At 42.8% G+C, this 24,032-nt stretch overlaps 1 protein-coding gene across 14 annotated transcripts in view; it reads left to right on the forward strand.

The window, feature by feature from the left end:
• The window catches only part of LOC135224597 (uncharacterized protein F13E9.13, mitochondrial-like), a 537,654-nt gene that overhangs the window by 190,812 nt on the left and 322,810 nt on the right, over positions 1–24,032 (forward strand). For all 14 annotated transcript variants that reach the window (XM_064263749.1, XM_064263741.1, XM_064263753.1 and 11 more), the window contains exon 3: positions 7,343–7,483. In XM_064263749.1, the coding sequence (XP_064119819.1) occupies positions 7,343–7,483 (141 nt within the window). The remainder of the gene's footprint in view (positions 1–7,342; positions 7,484–24,032) is intronic.

The following is a 24,032-nucleotide window of genomic DNA, read 5'->3' on the forward strand; positions in this document are numbered from 1 at the left end:
ACAGTCTTCATTTGTACTGACTGAGAGAGCCTGGATTGGGAATCCGTTGGGGGCGAAGACCCAATTCCCAGAAGCAGGGATACCAATTGCTCTTCGGCCAGTCCGGTGCTACTAGTGCCACTTGTCCCTTGAAAGTCCTGAGTTTGTTCAGAACTTTCAGAAGAAGATTCACTGGAGGAAAGATGTAAATCTTCTTCCACTGGTTTCCAGTCTATGGACAGAGCGTCTGTGGCATATGCCAGAGGGTCCAGGTTGGGAGCCACATAGCATGGAAGCTTGTGGTTTGCCTGAGAAGCGAAGAGATCGACTTGGAGACCTGGGACACTCCGGCGTATCCATTGGAACGAACTGTTGTCCAGAGACCATTCTGACTCCAAGGGAACTGACCGGGATAGAGTGTCTGCTATCACATTCCTTACTCCCGCTAGGTGGGTAGAGGAGAGGTGCCATTTGACTTGTCCGCCAGGAAAAGATGGCTATATGACATGGTTTAGATGTCTTGATTTGGAACCTCCCCTGTTGATGCAGTGTACTACTACTGCGTTGTCCCAGAACCAATTTTTACATGGAGAGTTCTTTGGTGGCAGGAACACTGCCATGGCTTCCTTCCAATACATTTATGTGAAGCTGGCGGAACTGTAGTGACCAAGTTCCTTGAACCTTTTTGAACTGGGAATACCCTCCCCAACCGCTTAATGAAGCGTCTGTGTGGATAGTTATTACCGGAGGAGGATATTGAAGAGGTACTGACATGGACAGATTCTTCATTTGAGTCCAGGGACGCAGATGGTCCCGAAGGATTTGCGGAATTGCTGACAACTTGTCCCGAGATCTGACATTTGCTCTTGAGTGCCAGATCCGGCCTATGTCTTTCAGTTTGGCTTTCATCAAGATGTTTGTTACTGAGGCAAACTGTAGGGAACCTAGGATCCTTTCCTGGTTTCTCCTTGAAGCAGCATATTTGTACTTTAGAAATTGCTTTACTGACTTCGTTATTTCCTTTCTCTTGGCTACCGGAATTGACAGATTGTGGGAGGATAAATCCCATTGGATGCCTAGCCATTGAAATCGAGACTCCGGAGTGAGTCTTGATTTTCCCTTGTTTATCTGGAATCCCAGATACTCCAGGAACTGAATTACTTTCTTTGTGGCTTTCCGGCATTCGTCGATGGTTGGTGCCCAAATCAACCAATCGTCGAGGTATGCTACTACCATTATCCCTTGTGACCTCAGTTGTTGAACGACTACTTCCGCTAGTTTCGTGAATACCCTGGGAGCTACATTCAGTCCGAAGGGCATCACTTTGAATGAGAATGTTCTGGTCCCCTAGCTTGAAGCCTAGGTAAGGGCGAAAGTGTCTGGCCATTGGGATATGATAGTATGCGTCTGTAAGATCGATAGAGGTTGGTGACGGCCCACAGGGGAAGTAAGGTCCATACCTGCGAGATGGTCAGCATTTTGAACTTGTCGCAGCGAATGGATAAGTTTAACTGGGACAAGTCTAAGATTACTTTTCTTTTTAATGAGCCTTTCTTTGGCATGCTGAACAAGCGACCTTGAAACTTTAAATGCTTGACTCTCGACATTGCTCCTTTCTGAAGGAGTTCCTCCGCATAATCTGTCAGTTCCTTCGATGGAAGTTGAAGGAATGGTCTGGGTGGAGGGGGGCCCTTGATCCAACTTCAACCCAGACCTTTTGACACAATACTTTGTGCCCATTTGCTGAACCCCCACCAATACCGGAAGAGGAACAGCCTCCCTCCTACCTTGGAGATCTCACTGCTGCTGTGCTGGGTGAGCTCCACGTCCTCCACGGAAGTGTTTGCCTCTGTTAACGACTCTACCTGATCCTCTCTGATGAAAGGCTCCTCTGGCTCTACTTCCCCTGGCAAATCGGTTAAAGTGCTGAAAGGCTTGGCCTTCATACACTTGGTTGAACGCCGGGGAGACCGCATAAGATGTGGATGGCTGAGCCTGAGGTGAGATCAGGAGGATAGGTTGTGTCTGGCCCTTTGACGTGGAAGCCTGTCCTGGTTGGGTGACCGGGACGGCTGATACAGACTGAACAAAGTGCTGAGGCTTCTTCTGGTAAGGTTGAAACCTCTTGGACTTTTCAGCTTCTTACCCGAAGCAGACGAATCTTGTTTCCTCTCTTGGCGGAGAGGCCCTAACATCTTTGAGACTCAACCCTCGTTCTGGACCTCCTTAACCGCTGACTCCGGGAAAAGGTCCGCCCCCCAGATGTTGGAGGAAAGCAACTTATTTGGCTCATGCCGAATAGTTGCTTCCTGGAGGACATGTTTCCTACAGTTGACCCTTGCAACCATAAACTCATACAAATCCGATTGGACTGTATAAGTCTGTGATTTGGTCAACAGCTTGAAGAGCGGTTCCGAAGCATATGAAAGAGCCGCTACCTCAGTCATAACCATGGTGTTGAGAGTCCTTGCCAGTCTAGACCTAGCCTCAAATTCAGCTTGAATGAGGTTGTCGGGAAGTCTTGGAAGTTTTTCACCGAACTGATCCATAGCACAGTCCGGTTTAAACTTTCCAACTGTGAAGGTGGCTGGCAAGTCCTCCCACATATCACCAAACGAAGGGAACAAGGGTGATGTGGGGTCTGCCTCTCTCAGCTCCGGCAAAGGATCTCCTTTAAGGCCTGCTTGCACAGTGACGCTTGTGATCTTCGTCAAGAAGGGAAGTGGAGTTTCCTCTTCCGTCGTGAAGATCGTAATGGACTTTGAAGGCCTGGCGCCTAGTGTTGATGCAGTCCCAATCCTCAAGACAACGAAGCCATTCCCTCTGAGCCTGATCCCTGGAGTAAAGGACTGTCTCCTTCGGGATCTTGTCCTCTCTGTTCAGAGCTGACTCCGTCAGCCTGGCGTAGCCAATGAATGGAGGCTGCAAATTCTCAGGATAGAACTCGAAGTCTTCAATCCTTCGAGTTCCACACTCCAGGATGGAGATGAGACCATCTTGGAAAGGAGCATAAGATGCTACTCTCCAAGGGTTGCTCATGGAGAATGGTGGGAGGGAATCATGAGGAGGAAGCTGGATGAGACCGGCACTAGGTGCTGGAGTAGCAAGCTGCGGGGCCTGATTAAAACCAGACAAGAGGTCTTTGTGACATCCTGTCCGACAGCTGAGTGAACATCTGCTCCATGCTGTTCCTCAACGATCCTACAAGATCTCCCACCTGCTGCATCATTCCGGCGGAAAATGCAGCAGGATCAAAGCCAGGAACTGGTGCAGGAGCAGGTGGGGTACTCAGAGAAAGTACCTTCGAAGGAGGAGAGACCACCGACTCCGCCGGAGTACGGGATCTCTCCTTGGAGGACTTGCTCCTCGACCCTTTAGAAAGTGAAGCAGAGGAAGAGGATGCTTTCACTTTCTCTGCTCCGGGATGAGAAGCCGGAGACTTACGAGATGAAGACGCCGAAGAAGTCTTCTTAGATGACGACGTCTTAGAAAGGGTTTTCTGAGCCCTGTGGGCCCTCACTTTGGGAACCACAGAGGCGTCTTGGTGCACTATACGGGAGCTCCGCCCCCGTAAAGCCCTGGAAGGAAGAAGAAGAAGGAACAGGAGATGAAGATCCAGAGACGCCCAAGGGAAGCCCTTGAGCGTCCAACGTACCTACCTCAACCAACAAGTCATCCACACCTACCATGGGCTCTACATTTATATCCAATGTGGCGACCTCCGCCGAGATGTCCTGGCCTGGTCCTTCCTTCATGCATTGAGCGACCTGCTGTTGAATGGTCGCAATCGTCGAGGCTGCCTCAGTAGGGTCGACGTACCCCGTCGACTTGCCTCCGGGAAACAGAAGGACAGCCATCCTCTTCTCCAGGATGTAAGGCTGCCCTTTGGCGGCGTTCTTCCCGAAGCCGCCGACCCAAGCTCTCAGGGTTGCGAGAGCAGTCTCCCTGACTGCAGCAGCCTGAAAGAGAGGGCGATTATTAGATCTTAAGGCTAAAGGTGAATCCTAACCCTTAGACTAAATCAAGCTTAAGATTAGCAATATCGGAGCATATAAAGGTATCAGCATACCAAGGAAAACTTAAGCTTAAGCATATATCAGAACTCATATTCCATGAAAGTGCTGATAAGAAAAGTACTTACCCCGTCCAAATTGAGTCACAAGCTCATAGCAGATCGAACATGCCTCGTGGAACCAGACCTGTAAGTCGCCATGGCTGGTGGAGCAGGGAGCATGAGTCCTGCAGACCTCATGCCCGCAGGGGTCCTGCAACACGGCGTTGCATCCAGGGTGTTCACAGTTGGTAGCCTGTAAGTGGAAAGATACATGAGTATCGAGATTATACTCACAGGGCTACCTTAGTACTCCACCGCATGCCGGAGATTAGTAAAATTTCGGGCATAACCCCTCCCCTAAGAACCTTATGCGATAAAAGTTGATACAGTAACTCCGGTGTAAGCCGGAGGAGGAAATTCCGTAAACCAGAGGTAAATATAGAAATATGATATATAACCATAAACGAAATTTCCCATAAGGGCAGGGGAGGGACCCAAGCTTAAGCTAACTATAAACTAACTTAAGCATAACTAAAATTAAAATCGGAAGACGATTCCGAAACGCGGCGCTGTCCAACTCTGCCAGAAGAATGCCCTAGGGCATACGCCGGAGATGAAGGAACGATGGAAAGCTAAGGACCAACTGAAAACGTATCCACTCCGTTGGTTGGCGGAGCCGACCACGACCCCTCCCCCGTAACCGAAGAATGCCAGGGAAAAAGAGGTGTAGGTTCGTCGTACGGGGGGGGCGGGGGGGGGGGGGGGGGGAAAGGCGAGGAGGGAAGAATTCAGTTCCCGTGTATACGGCGGAACACCGGAGCAACTAGGGAGGGGGGAGGCCAACCCCCCAACCTTTGTCACACCCAGCCTAACGGTCTGTCCAGATCTAGTACTCCCTCCGCGTAGGGAGAGAGGGAGCCAGGCCCGGATGGAGCGAGCGAGAACAGACAGCCCACCCTCCTACTCTATGGCGAGAGGAAGAGGGGGGGAAGCGACTTGGGTGGGCGTCTAGCTGTACCGTGATCACGAGTGGACCAAGGTATGATAACACAACACAACCGACTGGATCGGACGCCAAGGGTCAAATGCAACCAAACTACGACCAGGATGGTTGCAACCAATATGTGATGCAGCAAAACTGACAATAAGGATGCAACAAACTGTAACTGGCAATGGACCAAAGGACCACAGAGACCCAGGCTATAGGCTATAATGCTAGACGCCCTAGGCTAACCAAAATATAACTGTAGCATCTGAAAAATTAAAGAAGGGGAAAAAATAAGGAGTGAAAGAGAAAGGACGTCCAGGAGTGCACGACTGACCCGAAAGAAAGTCTATCACTCAGAGCTAGCCTAAGCCGATACGAAGAGCAATGGCTAGGGTCTGGACAAGAAACACTCGAATGCCTACAAGAGGTAGAAGACATGCATGCATGACCTAAAACCAGGAGTAGGCTATATCCCCTAAACAATGTAAAATAGCATACATAAATGAAATAATAGGACATGAGCCACACGTGAATAATAAAAAGGGGGGAAAGGTTCCAGGTATGGGGGACCGAGAACCTAACCGACCATGAGGCGGGACCATGCCGCCATGCTCCCAGACCGGGAACCCATATCTTATACCTAAAAAACGCAATATAGGCACCTGGATGGAACGAAACAAGATCCAAACCTGTGTAGGACACTTAACTTAGCTGCTGCAATTGCTGCACGTTCCATCTTGCAAAAATGGTAGGGATAATCCTAAAACACAGAGAGCGAAACGAAAACACGTGTAGGCGAATGTCCGCTAACTTGAAGGATGGCAACCAGAGGCGCGGTGATCGGCATGGCGTGGGTTGTAGTAGTAGTAGTTGCCGCCCCGATCTGTGGGTCGGTTCTCTCGTAGAGAATTTTGATATAGGAGAATTCTAAATGGCAAGAAGTTCGTGGTAGTGGTCTCACTCGCCCCAGTTACCATACTGACACCCTTCTTTATTTTGGGTGAGCGAGTCAGTTATTCTGACATCTTCTTTGATTTGTTTTTTCTCTGGTATTTGTAAGCTAATTTACCTTAGAAATAATAAACTGAAGGATTATTTCGCGCAGCGACATGAACTGAGCCCAGAAAAGGACTTTTAGAAAAAAATCTTCACTTAATTGGAGGTCTGCATCAGTTCTATATATAGTAGTAATCCCATGTCTTAATGTTAAATATCAAGGGAGGAGATAGAATTTGAAAAATGGTTATTTTCGGGATAAATCGCCATGGCGTCACAAAATCGAAGGTCAGAGGCGAAAATCATATGCGGTTTAGAGATGTCCCAAGTCACCTTATTAAGTGGTTTGAATGTCAAAGTCCTATCCTTAAAAAATGGCATTAGCCGGCTGGCCCCCTTAAGCTGTAAATATCAACTTTTTATAGCTAGATTTTTTTGTATAATGAAATTCTTTTTACCATGGTTTCACTATATAAAGGACTACAGTCCAGGTCTTACTCCAGCATTGTAAATCTTTTGTTACTAGTAGGATGATCTTGTTTACCTGTAGTTGTTGAGTAATATCTCCCCACTTTATCCAAGCTGTTGCTACTTTTTCATATTGCCCTTCAAGTTATGGGCTTACTGGGCTTGTAAATCTGTAAATAATTTTTTTAGACAATTGACTTCTTTTACTAACAAAAATAATGTAGAAATTTATAGGGTCATTACAGATTTTTACAAGACAGCTTTGGGCTTCAGTATCTTAGTATAATGTTGTGTATTGTAATTGGTATATGTATGTATCAAGTTTCAATTAACTCCAACATTTGTCTTACTTAAAACTGTTGCACCAAAGAATTTTTTTTTTAAATTTTAGCAGAAATGGAATTTAAGCAAATAGTAGTAGGCCTGTGGTAGGCTAGTCTTGTCTTTAGGTGACCCTGATCTGTATATACATACTACAATTATTCCTTAATGCTATCCAAATGTGAAGAAAGTATTGATTTCTTTCATGGCTGATATTTGAATATATGTTGGGAAGATATAAAAATTTATATGTAAGGTTCTCTGTTATGGTAAAGAAGAGTTAATTGACAGCTCATAGAGTATAGCAGATTTTACTTTGTTAGGAAATGTTATTTATTCTTGAGTTTTCTCATATTGCATGATACAATGAGCAAGACTTGAGAGTAAGATTAAAAGCCAATAGATTTCTGAGGTTTTCAGTGAATTAATATATAGAATTTAGGCTCTTATTACGATACTTTACTGTGTATTTACTTGTACAGTTCCTTCTCTCATCTGTAAACCCACTGAATGTATTATTTTATTTTTACTTTTAGGATGGTGTTTTAGTTGAAAACATGTTTGACCTGCCTTATCTTGAAAGATCATCACTTGGACCAGAAACTGTGGCTTGCATGACACGCATATGTGCGGAAGTCCGCGCCATTGTGCCAAAAGAAATCCCTTGTGGGATTCAGGTAAACAAATTTTTTATTTTTTTATTATTATTAATACTACATATGTCGTAACTGAACATAGTCAGTAAGTAAAGAGACATTGTATCATAATTTTATATTGTCAGTCAGTAAACTAAGGAGACATGAATTTATGATAATTTTACAGTGTAAATAAGTATTATGTGTATGAATTTTTGTTCTGTATTACTATTCTAATGCACCAAGTTATTACACTTAGCCATAAGTTGTCAAACTGATACTGAAGGAAAACAATATCAGCCATGTAATGTAATGTAATTTGGTTTATTTCCAATGGCTGTTATTGAACAAATTAAATCAGACAAATCAGGTAAATGACATGTCTGAAGGTATCATGGAACACTGCCAGTTAGAGGTAGAACAGATATTGACCATCTTTCCCAAGGTTGTGTGAACAGATTTGATTTGTGGTGTGAACTACTTTTTGACTAAAAAGATGCTTGTCAGAATAGCTATAATAACCAAAAGGACATCTTTAACAGTTGAGGCATCTGACAGTCACACCTCATTTTAACTTTACAAATCCTGTCAAGGGAAATGAATTGAGGTAAATGTATTTGGTTTCTCTTGAATGGTTACAAACATGTCAAAATCAAAGTCATATTTCATTAAGGGATCAAATATGAATGAATGATTCTTAATCAGTGTGTGCGAATAGAATTATTTTTATTGAATGTTTTCTAATTATGCATCATCCTCTCAGTTGATTCCCAAGTCAGAGTCACTGTCACTTATCATCTCCTCTCATCATCAACCCAAACCATTTCCAGCTTGACTCTTGGACTTTCCTCGACATCTCAATGTATTAATTTCTTATCCTATCTCTTCTCTTTACTCCATCCATAGGTGCATCCGTATTTCTACCAGATCTAACTTATTTTGTTCTGTTTTTTCATTGGTGCTTGGTCTAGCCCTTACAGATAGCAAGGTCTTACCACTAACTAATGTATCTTGCCCTTCAGCATAATACTGTAGTGACTTTCTATTCAAAGTACACCAGATACTCTATTGTTATTACATCTGGCTTGAATTCAGTGGTTAACCTCCTCATCCATATCACCCTCTCTATCTACTGTATTATCAAGCCCAGATACTTAAACACTCTTTAATATATTACTTTTCCCAGCTTAATCATGGCTTGCTAGTCATCATTTATACAATTTGTCACATGTTCAGTGTTTGTTTGACTTATCTGCATCCCATATTTTGTAATGCATATCTCCACCTATGTAGGTTAGCTCTTCTCTAGTTTCTGCCTTCAAAGCAGTAACCATCAGTAAGGGGGCGGCTCCTCTCCTCTCACTTATTCCATTGTTTATTACTTGCAGCACGGTATTGAACGAGTGTCTCAGCACCGATTCCTGTTGAGGTCCTACCTTGATTTGGAAGCTGCTAGTCATTCCTACCATACTTCTCATGGAGGTTACACATTTTTGTACATTTCTGTACATTTTACTAAAACTTTATACTTTTCTTGTGTCTCCCACTCCCTCAAATTTCTCCATACTGCTTGTCTGTTTACTCTATCATAAGCCTTTTCTAGGTTGATTGATAAAGACCATATGAACAGCCATCTGCTTTTTTATGTACTTCTCCATTACATTTATGTAAGGAGGATAGTCTAGCATTTGATAACAGTCCCATTCATAGACCCTAGTTGTGGTCTTCCAGTCTTGACTGTGTTTCTCTTGTGTACCTCAGTAATACCATTTTCAAGTTCACAAGACAGAACAATACCAATGCCTTTTCTTTCTTCCTTACTTGCACTGCACTATAAGTTTGTAACCTTATCCAGGTTCCTTTGCCATTGCACACACACAGCACATCTTTCTTCACTTTCATTCCATTAGATCCACAATTGCACATCCCCTCCCTGTCATGCTGCCTAAGTTTTACCATTCCAAATCTTTGAGGTTGAGCTTGCTTAAGTTGCACAAACTCTTACTTAGTAACCCTTGCATAGCCACAGAGTTAGAGCAACTTATCTGTGGTTTGCTCATTGCATAATTTGTTATTATGGATGGATGCCCCTCTTGGTTCCAACTCCTTGTGTTGGCTTGAGAAAGATTAAAAAGCATAATTATCGTAATGTTAAATTATTCATATGCAGAACAAACCTTTGGTTTTAACATTAGGATAAATCTTGTGGCACCAGCTGTAAACTGGTTAAAAACAATAAAGAATTGTAAATGCAATAGAGAGCGCAGTTAGTCTTTCTTCAGCCGCCTTGGAGATGGACAGTTCGCTTTTGCACTCCTTCCAAGCTGTTTTTTTTCTCTCTCTCTACTTAAGCCTGTGATTTCTTTCTGTGTTGTATTATGGATTCCTCTATCCAGCCTAAAAAGTCCTGTAAGCATCAACATTTATGTCCTGGCCTTCTAAGGTTCCCATGTTCATGCTTCCTGACTTCCTCTAGGACAGATACAACTTGCAGTAGATGTACTGCGAGGCCTATTCTTACTGCTTCGTCATCAATTGATTTTATTTATAATGCTGCCCCATTTACTTCTGAGGCGAATATTGCCATATCAGGGAGAGAGAGACCCAGCTCCATCTTGTTCCTTTCTTAGCAAGTATGTAATTTGAAATATTGTTTTGGGTATATTGAAACATATGTGTATGTTAAAACATTTTGCATAATTATACATCTATTAGTTTCCACGTACGGCAGCCTAGTTCAAGTTTCACGGGTAGTGCTTCGATTGCTCAGTGTAGGTGTAAAGTGCAGTCCCCCAATGGTAATATACTAGGAACGACTTAGCTAAGCACTTCATTCTGTTTTCTGCTGCGATTGACTAAACATCAAGTGCTTACAACAGCTTGTTCTTATTTTCATGTTATATCACCGGATTTCAGTAGTGTTACACAACCAACGGAGCGCATTCGTACCCTTCGGGGAGGATGAGCCTTGTCTTTTGTTTGTTTAATTCAGATTATCTCATAAGCTGGATATTTGTATTCTCCGGGAATAGTTCTTGGATGTAACACCATTCAATAAGGCCAAATACTTTTGCATAGTATATTGTTTTACTTTTCAGGCTTATGCTATGCACAATTTGTTGGTTAATAATTGCCTTAAGTAATCTTGATTTTACATCATTCCTTTAGGCCAAAATTTTGTTTTTAGAATTTGTTTACTCCCCACCAGTGGCCCGGCACCTTGATGTGGTGGTGGGGCTTGTGTGGTGCAAGGATGAACTGGGCTACAGTAGCGGAGTAGTGCTCTACCCTGGCAGGTCTAACCATGCTACACAGGCCAGTTTCTGAGCATCCAGACTAAGCTCGGTCCACTTTTGAGCCTTATCCTATTTTTCATCCTTAACTTCTTCCCCTATCACGAGTGACCATTAGTTGACAACCTTGGACCTACATTTGATTACGGCTCTGACTGCTCCTCTGATTTGATGGAGGGTGAAGAGGACTGACATGTCTCTCCACCCGTAGAATTCGAGTACCTGACGTGCCCGAGCGAGGGGAAAGTCTTATGTCAAACATGGCCCCCAGAGCTGGGTCTGATCTAGACGGACTGATGATGCCTCAAGTTCTGGAGCCATGTGTATAACCAGGTTTGTAGCCTCTAGGGGTGGCGACTTAAAGTTGCATAACACATCCCTCCCTTGTTGGGCTCCGTTTTACTGAGGAATATGGTGGGCGGAGGACTACCTGGCTGAAAAATTACAGTACTCGTATCTATGGATGATACATTGGCCCCCATTGTTGACCACCCTGGAATGGACTTGGAACTGGCTCAGGAAAGTGTAAACAAAGAAGTAAACGATGATTCTAGATCCGTACCCAAATCAAATATAATAACTATGGAACCATACTTAATGCCACAAAAAGGAAATTCCTCCAGTAATAAATGAAAAAAAGGAAAATATTAATAGTTTTTCGAAACAGACGCACCTAAATACAGAGCAGATCCTACATTAGTACACTTTGACTCATTATTTGGATATGGCACTTGGCCAAGATACTTAGTTTTTAAAAACAGAAAACCGAGCTGACTGCTGCTAAATTTGAAAATATTTTATTAGCTCGTACCCAACCAAAGAAATGACATTTAGATCTATAACAAGAAAAGAATGGATAGTGGAAGCTACCACAAAACTTCAATCAGAAAATTTATCAAATGCTTAATAATATGAATGGGATAAATGTCACAGTCGGAAAGACCGACGACAAGTTTGAACAGCATTGAGGGAACAGTAATGTTACCACCCAATAATGATTGTGATGGCCTACCAGATGAGACATTGTTATTGAACTCATTAAAAATTAGATATCCTAATATTGAAAAAAAGCTAAAAGTATATGAAATCCCAAATAAAAGACAGCAGGGAAAAAAATTGAGAATAGCTAAAATTAAATTTGAAGGGCAGACACTTCCACCTAATATTAAAATAGAAGGCCAGAGAAGAGAGGTATTACCCCATGTACCAAAGCCTCTTCAATGCACAAATTGCTCTAAGTATGGACTACAAAAAATAAATGTAGAAATGAACCAATTTGTGCATTCTGTGGTTCAGAAGATCATGAAACCACCTGGAACTGTGGCGTTCCCAAATGTTGTAATTGTGGACAAGACCATCATGCGAGATCAAAGATATGCCCATTCTACATATATAACACTGAATTAAAACTACTAATAAGCAGGTCTAGCATGTCAATTCCAGAAGGAAAACAAGAATTAAAATCAAGAGGTTTAATAGACCCTGCTAGAAATAAATCATATCGAGACGCTGTAGAAAAAGTAATGCCCAAGAAACATTTTATAATACCTGGAAAAAACTAATGAAAAACAAACAACGAGGTCATCAAACTTAGAAATTAACAAAAAATCTCTTGGAGAATCTAGCAATACAGTTAGCAATAAGCAACCCTTATGACGTACTAATGAAAGATGAAGAATTGCCATCTCTAGACACTGGAAATGAAGATCATGCTGAACAAACAAGAAGAAAACGAGAAAGAGAAATAATTTCCCCCCCAAAAACTCTAATTAATACTAATGACGTCAAGAAGAAGAAAATGCCTAAAATCAACAGGAAAACATCCCCTAATTTAGATAATAATGATGAAATAAGTCCTTCACCAGTCTTTCCAAGTAAATTTCAAGCAATGAATTCTTCTATAGCTTTTCAAAGTAAATCTGAAGAACTAAACCCTTCGCCAGTCTTTCCAAGAAAATTTAAAGACAAATTTCAATCTGTCCAAGGAAGACAAAACGATAATTGTGAATGTCAGCAGTGTATCCAAGAAGGCGTAACACCTCCAACTGAATCTCACCATGAACGGTGTGGATGCCATACATGTTTTTTGGCAAGATTGCAAAGAAACAAAACCTTAAATAAAGAAAAATTGATAAACGTGATAAGGAATTTCTTAGCTAGAAAAGATAACATCTCAAGCCGCTAGAATTACATACCAAAGATTGTATGTGTATTAGACACTTACAGTACTATCGTGAGAGTAAAATAGCAGTGTTAGACAATTTCTTAGCCAAACAAGAAGAAATTAAATTCACCACTGAATCAGAAGATAACACAGAAATGTCAAAAACCCAAAAAGAAAATTAAAGCTAATTAAGCGAATAATTACCCATAGTTTAAAAAAAAATTTATATATATAATTTATATATATATAAAACCAACTATACAATAATCTTTTAACTTTCGTTCCATTCAATTATACTATTATCCAATGGAACATAAACGGTCTGAAAACACGAATGCACTTGGGTGAAATACAAAGACTCCTAAAGCAACATGAACCAATGTGCATATGTTTACAACACGTTAATAATCCAGTCCCATCAATATGTAATTACTTTCTGGCATCCTCCGTTTCAGGAGAAGGCAAGTTAGGAACAGCAACATATGTTCATAATCGTGTAACCTATGATAAAAGTTTACAGTTAACAATTAATTCATTTCAAATATCTTCAATTCGCCTGCATATGATAAACAAAACTAGCATTTTAGTCTGCAGTCTATATAATCAACCTAATGAAAAGTTATGATATGGCTCAATTATCAAATATTTTTATCACAATTCAATGAGCCAATTCTAGTTTTAGGTGATTTTAATGCTCACCACCCTTTATGGGATGCCAGTACCATCGACGTAGATAGAGCAGGTAAAGACATAGAAAAATCTAACACTTAATTACAACTACTGTTGTCTGAATGAAAATGAAATCCCAACATACTTTTGTTCAAAAACTCATGGACCCTATCATCTGTAGACCTGTCTATTTGTTCCACTTCGTTAGTAGACAGATTAGAATGGAATACTCTGGATGACCTTTATACCAGTGATCACTACCCAATCGTAATCACATGTCTTGAAGATAATCATCAACAATTTGTACCAAAATTTAATTTTAAAAAAGCTGATTGGGAAAAGTATGATTTAATTACCAAAAATGTTCCCCTTCCAGAGTAAACAATGATCACAATGAAATTAATGAATATTTTACAGATTTCGTAATTAGTTTCTGGAAATAAATAATCCCAATGACAACTTGTAAGCCAAATAAATCCTGTTCCATGGTGGTCTAGAGAACTTTCAGATATTATCATACTGAAGCACAAGATGAGTAGACGATTAGACAGACTAAACCAAAGATATAACAAATTATATAAAAGTTAATAGATATACCCTTGAAAGGGTTAGTATTAATTGCTTATGGAAATTGATTATATCAAACCTTTATTGAATAAAATATCTGCTCAATTCAGGAAAAAAGTTATTAGCAATAGGAAATCATCTTGGCATAATTACGTCGCAGACTTCTCCGGTGACACTGTTAAACAGATGTGGGATAGATTTAGAAAATTAATGGCAAATATAGTCGATCACCTAGATCCCCAATATTACATAATGGGAAAAGAGTTCATGATTTAAAAAGATATATCAAATATAATAGGTCGCCACCTAGAATCAGTAGGCAATAGCCTGAATTTAGATGAACATTTTCGCATTAGGAAAAAAGAATGAAGAGAAACATATAATTTTAACTTTTTAAACAAGTCAACAATTATACTACAATGTCCCATTTAACATTAGAAGAATTTGATGCTGCACTAAAACTTGTAGTAACTCTGCCCCAGGAAAGGATAATATCTCTTTTGAACTCCTTATACATCTGAACATTAAAGCCAAAGAATACTTATTAAAATTTTATAATCACTTATGGAAAAAGAAACTACTTCCCCCAAAGCATGGAAACATGCTATTGTAATTCCTATACCCAAACCTGGCAAAGATCCAACATCAGTAAATAATTATAGACCTATATCACTAACTAGTTTGTCTTTGTAAACTCATGGAAAAGATGGTAAATAATAGACTCATATGGTATTTAGAGAAAATAAAGTTCTAGCAGCAACTCAATCTGGAAGTAGGAAAAATCATTTCAACATTAAACTCATTAACATCACTAGAAGATCAAATCAAAAGAGGATTTGTACAAAAGAAAATTACTGTTGCAGTGTTATTCGACATTCAAAAGGCTTATGATACAACATGGAGATATTCAATCTTAAAATCTCTACATGGCATAAATCTAAGGGGTGAATCTCCCAATTTTTATACGAAATTTCCTAACAGAAGAACATCCAGACTAAAATTGAAATGGTATTATCAGAAACATTTGAAATAAAAGAAGGTCATCCCACAAGGCAGCGTACTAAAGCAGCACATTATTTGCATTAGCAATCAATAATATTGTTAAAATGCTTCCAAAAGATGTAAACAACAGCTTATATGTTGATGATTTTGCCATTTTTTACACTTCAAACAACCTACGCCACACCTCCAAAGAATTTAAATATCTCCATAGCTAAATTGAACAATGGGCATTATCTGTTGGATTTAAATTTTCTGTTGAAAAAAAAACAAGCATAACATTTTTTATAAGGTAAATCAGCGCTGGCTCAAAATCAAGTTATATCTCTTACCATAAATAACACTCCCATCCAACCTTTTAATCCAGAAGTTTCAAAAAATTTTTAGGCTTATATTTTGACAGTCATTTGAACTGGAAGGCCCATGTGAAACATACCAAAGCAAAGGCCTTGAAAGCTTTAAATATATTTAAAAAATTAGCCCACACTTCATGGGGTGCTGATAGAGAAACATTATTGAAACTTTATAAGGCTACAGTTCTACCAATATTAGAATATGGCAGTTCAATTTATAGTTCTGGTAGTGAGACAACTCTCAAAATGCTTAGACCCAGTGCATCATCTTGGGCTTCGTTTAGCCACTGGAGCATTCAAATCATCACCAGTCCAATCGTTGATTGTAGAAAGTGGAGAAAAAGGATTTTGACGTAAGGAAAAATCTATTTCTGGGCGATTGGCTCGTGTCGCCAGCGAAATATCCTTTAATCTATTATTTCTAGGGTAAATGTACTAACGACATACCAGAGAATAAATAAAATAAAGACAAAAGGTCAGTATAACTGAACTCGCTCACCCTCTAGGAGGGTGTCGGTATGAACACTAGGCCGAGTAGACCACTACCACGAGCCAAATGCCAATAGAAATCTCCCACTACAAAACCCTCCAATGAGGGGAGCCGTCCCATAAGAGGAAGCAGCTCGTACTACTACTAAACACCATCCCATGCTTGCGACTGCTGCGCCTCTAGTGGCCATCCTGAAGTTAGCAGACAATCTTGAGCGAAGGGATGGGTAGGGGGGTGGGGGGGTATTTCGCTGGCGACACGAGCCAATCGCCCCAGAAATAGATTTTTCCTTACGTCAAAATCCTTTTTCTGGGCTCAGCTCGTGTTCGCTTGCGCGAAATCGTACCAGAGAAAGCAGGCACAAGATTGTAAAGAAAGTAAACAGAACAAAATAAAACAAATTAGGTCTCAAATAAAAGATACAAAATAAAAGAATGAATATAATTGCTAAAAGATACAAATACACAGTAAAACAAAATCAAAAATATGCTTAAATTACCCTTAAAACTAATTATGATAATAATATGAGGTAATTTACATATATACAAATAGGTATAATGATTACCTATAACAATAAACCTGTGTAATAACATGTATCAAAATAGAAATAGCAATTAATATTAAGGTTATATAAATTTATAAAAATTATTTGATAATTCACAAAACAATATATATCTTAGGAATGTATATGACTTAATATACAAAACCCGTAACCATTGTACTATGATATATCCCCTAGCATAAAAAATAAGGGGATAACATCTATGAGATCAATATGGTGATCATATGAGTGTCCCTCATCATACAAAAGGGCGACAATATACAATTATAGCAGCTAAGACACAAGGTGAATGTTAATGAACAAGGTAGGAATAGACGAACTGTTGGGTGAGGCAGTAGAAAGGAGGACTGAATCTTCTACTATAATCTAGCTAGAGTCAGGGGAAACTATGTTACCCGCTGCTACTGCTGGGAATTTTCAGAGCTTCCAAGGACTTAAGGTAGTGACGTTTGAACACTGCCGGCTATTTTTCCATCCGGTATACTTCTTTAAATCATCAAAATTCATGTGTTGGAAGTAATTGATTGAGGTGGCTACTGCCCTGACATCATGTGCTTTTGGAAAGGAGTCAGGATTGGCTTGTTTGATAAAGTAGCAGGATCTGTTGCCTGATGCCTTTAGTGGATAAAGTACCACCCCTTTTTTCCCTTCTAAAGAGGGGTCCCGATGAGGAGGAGGAGGTCCTGGATAGAAAGGCTCGTAAGGTTGAAACTGGACAAAGGGGAAACATCTTGCGGAAGGGGTAGTACCTTCCAAGGTTCCCACCTCATCAAAGGATCTTCATTCTTGGCTAAAAAACACGTTCCGGAGAAAGCAGCACTTCCCCTGTGGGAAGGAATTGAATATGATCGGATCTCTGGATAAAGCCGACAGTTTCTGAAATTCTTGCTCCTGAAGCTAGGCTTATAAAAACAGAGTTTTTTCTTAGGAGCATCATGAACGAGCATGTGTCATTATCGGTTTCGGAAGCCAGTTTAAGACATGCGTTTAAGAACCATGAAACTGACGTAGGTCTCATAGAGGGCCTAAGTCTAGCACATGCTTTAGGAATAGACGAGAAATAGGTATCTGTCAAGTCTATGTTAAATCCAAATTGAAATATCTTTTTCAATGCTGACTTGTTTGTCGTAATCGTGCTAGCTGCTAAACCTTTTTCAATAAGGATCTGAAAAAGGATATAGCAGAATTAACTGTCATGATTCTGATATCTGACTCTCTCAGGAAGGTTGCTAACTTTTTGACGGCAGCATCATACTGCCTCAAAGTTGAATCCCTTTTATCAGATTCTAAGAAAAGAATATTCTGAGGGTCAATATTCGCATCTCTTTTTTGCCGCAAACTTCATGAAATCCATAAAGTTAGGGTGGTTTTTTAGAATCCCTGAGGAAGCGAACACAGTCTTCGTTTGTACTGACTGGGAGAGCTTGGGACTGGGGATCCGAAGGGGACGAAGGCCCAGTTCCAGGATCAGAGGGTACCAATTGCTCTTCGGCCAGTCTGGGGCTACTAGAGCTACTTGACCCCTGAATGTCCTGAGTTTGTCTAGTACTTTCATAAGGAGATTCACTGGGGGGAAGACGTAAAATCTTCTCCCAGTTGTTCCAGTCCAGAAGCCAGGGCGTCCGTGGCATAAGCCAGAGGGTCCAGGTTGGGGGCTACGTAACATGGTAGTTTGTGGTTCGCTTGTGATGCGAAGAGATCCACCTGTAGCCCTGGGACTCTTTGAAGGATCCATTGGAACGAACTCTGGTCGAGAGAACCATTCCGCCGATTCTAGTTGGTACTGATCGAGATAGGGCGTCTGCTATGACGTTTCTTACTCCAGCTATGTGGGTGGAGGAAAGATGCCAACTGAATTTGTCTGCCAGGGAGAAGATGGCTATCATGACGTGATTTAGATGACGTGACTGGAGCCTCCTCTGTTTATGCAATGTACTACCACTGCGCTGTCCAAGACTAGCTTTATGTGGGAGTACTTTGGTGGGCGTAATCTTTTCAGAGTCAAGAAGACTGCCATTGCCTCCAGTACGTTTATATGGAACTGACTGAACTGGGGCGACCAAATTCCTTGTACCTTTTTGAATTGTGAGTAACCTCCCCAGCCGCTTAGGGACGCGTCTGTGTGGATGGTGATCCCCGGTGGAGGGAACTGAAGAGGGACTGATACTGACAGATTCTTGACTTTTCTTTTGCCCACGGCCGAAGCCGGTTCTTTAGAATCAGAGGTACTGAAGATAGCTTGTCCCCTGGACCTGACATTTGCTCGAGAGCGCCAGATTCTGGTTAGATCTTTCAGTTTGGCTTTCATTAAGATGTTCGTTACTGAAGCAAACTGGAGAGAGCCGAGGATCCCTTTCCTGAGCTCTCCTTGATGCTAGTTTGTGACTTAGAAATTGTTTGACTGACTTCGCTATTTCTTTCCTTTTGGTGGATGGAAATCGACAGAGTGTGTGAGGACAGATTCCATTGAATGCCTAGCACTGAAAGTTTGACTCTGGGGTGAGTCTGGACTTGGATTTGTTTATCTTGAATCCTAGATATTCTAGGAATTGGATCACTTTCAGTGTGGCCTTGTTGCATTCTTCGACTGATGAGGCCCAAATCAACCAATCGTCGAGATACGCTACTACCATAATCCCTTGAGCTCTGAGCTGTTGCACTACTACTTCCGCTAGCTTCGTGAACACCCTGGGTGCCACGTTGAGCCCGAACGGGACTACCTTGAAGGAGAACGTCTGGTCTCCTATCTTGAAGCCCAGATACGGACGGAAGTGTCTTGCAATAGGGATATGATAGTAGGCGTCTGTAAGATCGATAGGAAGGTGGTGACGGCCCCACCCCAGGGGATAAGGTCCGCACCTGTGAGATCGTGAGCATCTTGAACTTGTCGCAGCGAATGGCTAAGTTTAAGCGGGACAAGTCTAAGATTACCCTTCTTTTGTTTGAGCCTTTCTTCGGAACGCTGAACAAGCGACCTTGAAATTTCAATCTCTTGACCTTGGCTATGGCTCCTTTCTGAAGGAGGTCCTCTGCGTACTCTGTCAATTCCTTGGAAGGAAGTTGACGGAAAGGTCTGGCTGGAGGTGGGTTCGTCAACCAGCTCCCACCCAAGCCCTTTTGACACTATGCTCTGAGCCCACTGGCTGAAGTTCCACCGGTGGCGAAAGTGAAACAGCCTCCCTCCTACCTGAAGTTCCTCATTGGTTCTGGTAACCCCCTCGACCTCCTCTGAAGTGCTTTCCCCTATTGAAGGGGGGGGCCTCCCGATCCTCTCCCACGAAAGGACCGCTTACCTCTGCCTCCCTTGTTCGAGCGGTCATACTTCTGAGAAGCTTGACTCTCGAAGGCTGGATTGTAAGCTGGAGAGATAGCGTATGAGGTGGAGGTTTGAGGCTGAGGGATATCACATAAATAGGCTGTGATTGGCTTTTTAGATTGTGGGAGGGCTGGGCTGCCTGCACTAACGGCACTGTAGGAACTTGCTGGGGGAAGCGCTGTTGTTCTTTAGGTAAGGTTGGAAGCGTCTAGGTCTTCCTTTGTCCTTACCTTTGGTGTCTGGTCTTGCCTTCTCCTAGCCGTAAGACCCCAACGGTCCTTAAGGCTCTGGTTCAACCTCGTGGCTTCTGCTTGTACTTCCTTTACCATAGCCTCTGGGAAGAGATCTGCGCCCCAGATGTTGGAAGAAAGTAACCTATTCGGTTCATGCCGAATGGTTTGCTTCTAGCAAGACATGCTTTCTTTCTACAATTTGTTCTAGCAGTGGCAAACTCGAACATGTCTGACTGCACCGTTTGAGTCAGGGCTTTGGTCATCAGTTTAAAAATTGGTTCGGAACCATAAGCCATGGTTGCTACCTCAGACATAGCCATCAGGTTAATTGACCTGGCTAGTCGTGTTTTTGAATCAAACTCCGCTTGAATCAAACTATCAGGGAGTCTGGGCAGCTTTTCACCAAACTGCTCCATAGCACAGTCAGGTTTGAGTTTGCCAGCTGTGAAAGTGTTTGGCAAGTCTTCCCATAATTCTCCAATTGAGGGGAGCAATGGAGAAGTGGGGTCTGCTTCTTTTAAGGGAGGCATAGGTTCCCCTTTTTGGGCTGCCGAGATGGTCGACCTCGCTATCTTGGTAAGGAAAGGAAGCGGGGTACCTTCGTCCATCGTGAAAATGGTAAAGGGACTTTTGAACGGTTGGATCTTGGTGTTTGAACAATCCATGTCCTCTAAGCATCTTAACCATTCTCGTTGAGCTTGGTCCCGAGAATAGAGGACTGTCTCCTTTGGTACCCTGTCATCTCTAACCATAGCTGACGGTGTGAGTCTAGCGTAGCCTATGAAGGGAGGCTGTAGGCCTTCCGGATAGAACTCGAAGTCCTCTATTCTTCGAGTTCCGAACTCCGGTATGGAGATGAGACCATCTTGGAAGGGAGCGTATGACGCTACTCTCCAAGGGTTGTTCATGGAAAAGGGCGGGCAGCGAGTCATATGGGGAAGCTGAGAGCCACTAGTGTTGGAGGTTGAAGGAGAGGCAAGAGGGGCTTCTCTTAGGCCGGCTATAATGGTATCCTGAGAAGTTATTCTGTCCGAAAGGCGAGATATCATATGTTCCATACTCGTCTTAAGGACCTACCAGTCGCCCACCTGTTGCAATAGGCAGCATTGGTTTTCCAAGTCCGGAGCTGCTGCGGAGGTGGAGGGGAGACTCTGGATAGGCACCAAAGGAAGTGGAACTGGTGATACTGCCGGGGTGGGGTGCGGGATTTCTCCTTAGGCTTACTCTTAGAGGACTTTGAGCCGGAGCTAGACCCTTTAGACTTGTCTGAGCCGGGATTATGAGCCGGAGACTTACGCGAAGAAGAAGACGAAGACGTCTTCTTCGAGGACGAAGACGTCCTCGTTAAGGTCATGTGTTTAGACTTGATCTTAGGTCTAACGAAGCCGCTGGAGGAGTATATAACTCTTCACCAGTAAAGCCTGGAAGGATGGGGAAGTTGCAGGAGTAGAAGAAACAGTCGCTCCCAAGGGGGACCCTTGGTTGGGGTACCTGCATCACTTACCTCGACCAACAGGTCGTCTATACCTACCATAGGTTCAAACATTTATATCTAGGGTTGCGACATCCGTGGAGATATCCTGGTCTTGTTCCGTTAAAGAGGCCGCCAGCTGTTGTTGGATAAAGGCAATAGAGGGGTCCGCCTCTACCCGGGTCGACGTAACCAGTTCGCCTTTCCTCCGGGGAAGATTAACAGAGCTAAACGCTTCTCCAGTATGTAGGGCTGACCCTTGGCGGCGTTCTTGCCAAAACCTCCGACCCAGGCCCGCAGGGTAGCCAAAGCCGTATATCCTACTGCCGGAGCCTGTAAGAGAGGGTATATTTTAGATTTAAGAAGCACTTAAAACTAAAACTTAGAATATAACTTAAACTAGATGCCTTAAGTTAAGTAATGATGCAAACTTAAGAACTAAAGAAAGCGGAGCGGCATGCGGAGATGGAATACTTACGCCTTCCAAAAGCTGGCTCACCAGATCGTAACATATGGTACACGTCTCATGGTACCAGACCTGGATGTCCCCGTGCGGAGTCGCGCATGGAGCATGGGACCGCAAACTTCGTGTCCACAGGGGTCCTGAAGTGTAGCGGAACATCCCGGATGCTCACAGTTAGTGGCCTGTAAGTGGGAAGACACATGAGTATCTTAAAGTAGTAACACTTACAGATAGGGACATAAGAACTCCGTTATCTGGCGGAGCTCGGAAAAAATTTGGGCATAGCCCCTCCCTGCATTGCCTGATAGGCTATGATCCCGAGAGATCCGGTAAAAATAGAAGGGAGGGGATGGTTTAAGATACTTAAGATAAACTTAAAGATAACTTAAACCTACATGCAAGTGAACCGGACTAGGTCCAGTGAAGCGGAGTGTAGAAACTCAGCGATACGGTACGGTTAGATAAGACCTACTGTATGCTCCGGTCCAAATAATGGACTATACCCTTCCGCTGGATACCAGGACTCCGATAGGGAGGAGCTCTAGTAAGGAGGGAAGGGCGAGATGACATACAGACTCGCGCTAACCCGGAGCGACATGGAAGTAACGGAGGGGGGGAAGGCCAGGGCCCCCCACAACGTACCACCCGGCCGAGCCGAGAAGCGGAGAGGTCGGAACCAGTCAGGGACTGTCGGGCTCCCAGGCCCCTCCAGTGGAGGGGGGAGGGGGAGGCAGGCTCGGGCATGCGGGGCGAGCAAGGACAGACGCCGGCCCACCCCCGCCCGGCTTCTATGGAAGAGCGGGAGGGGGGGACTGGTAGGCGCCTTGGCTAAACCCTCGTGATCACGTAGTGACCACGAGGCGGTAACTCAGATACAGTAACCGAGCCTAGGCCAGCCACTGATCAGATAGAAGCTATCGGGAAGCAACTAGAACTGAAAAGCGGTAGCGTATAGGCCCATAGGGCTAAAACCAACTGATCAGAGAGAAGCTATGAGGAAGCGACCGAGCTGATCAACGGTAGGCTAGGCTCTACGAGCCAGGGCCTAGGCTAAGCCAGACGCCACTAACCAAACAATAACAAAACATATAAATATATAATACAATGAAAGAAAGAAGGTAAAAAAGCAGGAGAAAAAATCCAGGAGTGTGCGACTAGCCCGAAGGAGAGTCTACCACTCAAAGCTAGTCAGGGGCCAATACAAAGGACCTAGACTAGGGTCTGGATAGAAAAGCCTACACAAGGTGAAATACATGCGCGTATAACCACTTGAGTAGACGTAATAAGGCGGATAATCAAATAGAGCGTAAATAATAAGGGATGTTCTAGGTATGGAAGACCAAGAACGAACCCGACATGCGGCAGGGCATGCTGCCATGCTTCCGACCCCCGAGAACGTATCTATACCTAAAAAACGGCAAATACTGCCTCGGGGCCGGAAAAAACTCGTTAACCGTATATATATGAGTACTTAACTTAGCTGCTGCAATAGCTGCACGCTCCATATCGAAAATCCGAAGAAAAAAAAAATGGCAAAAAAACTGGCACGAAAAACACAGAGAGAAAAATAACACGTGCGACTCGTGTGAGCTAACTGAAAAGGATGGCCACTAGAGGCGCAGCAGTCGCAAGCATGGGATGGTGTAGTAGTAGTACGAGCTGCTCCCTCTATGGGACGGCTCCCCTCTTGGAGGTTTTGGGTTTTGTAGTGGGAGATTTCTATTGGCATTTGGCTCGTGGTAGTGGTCTCACTCGCCTAGTGTTCATACCGACACCCTCCTAGAGGGTGAGCGAGTCAGTTATACTGACCTTTTTCTTTATTTTATTTATTCTCTGGTATGTGTTAGTACATTTACCCTAGAAATAATAGATTAAAGGATATTTCGCGCAAGCGACACGAGCTGAGCCCAGAAATGCCACTATCTTATAGATTCAAATAACAATAATGTGCAGAGCTTTAAAAATTGTAAATAGTCCAGCAAAACCAAAAAGATTTATTTAAAGATCCAGA

The sequence above is a fragment of the Macrobrachium nipponense genome, chromosome 12, assembly GCF_015104395.2.
Source record: "Macrobrachium nipponense isolate FS-2020 chromosome 12, ASM1510439v2, whole genome shotgun sequence".
In the NCBI taxonomy this organism is placed as follows: Eukaryota; Metazoa; Arthropoda; class Malacostraca; order Decapoda; family Palaemonidae; genus Macrobrachium; species Macrobrachium nipponense.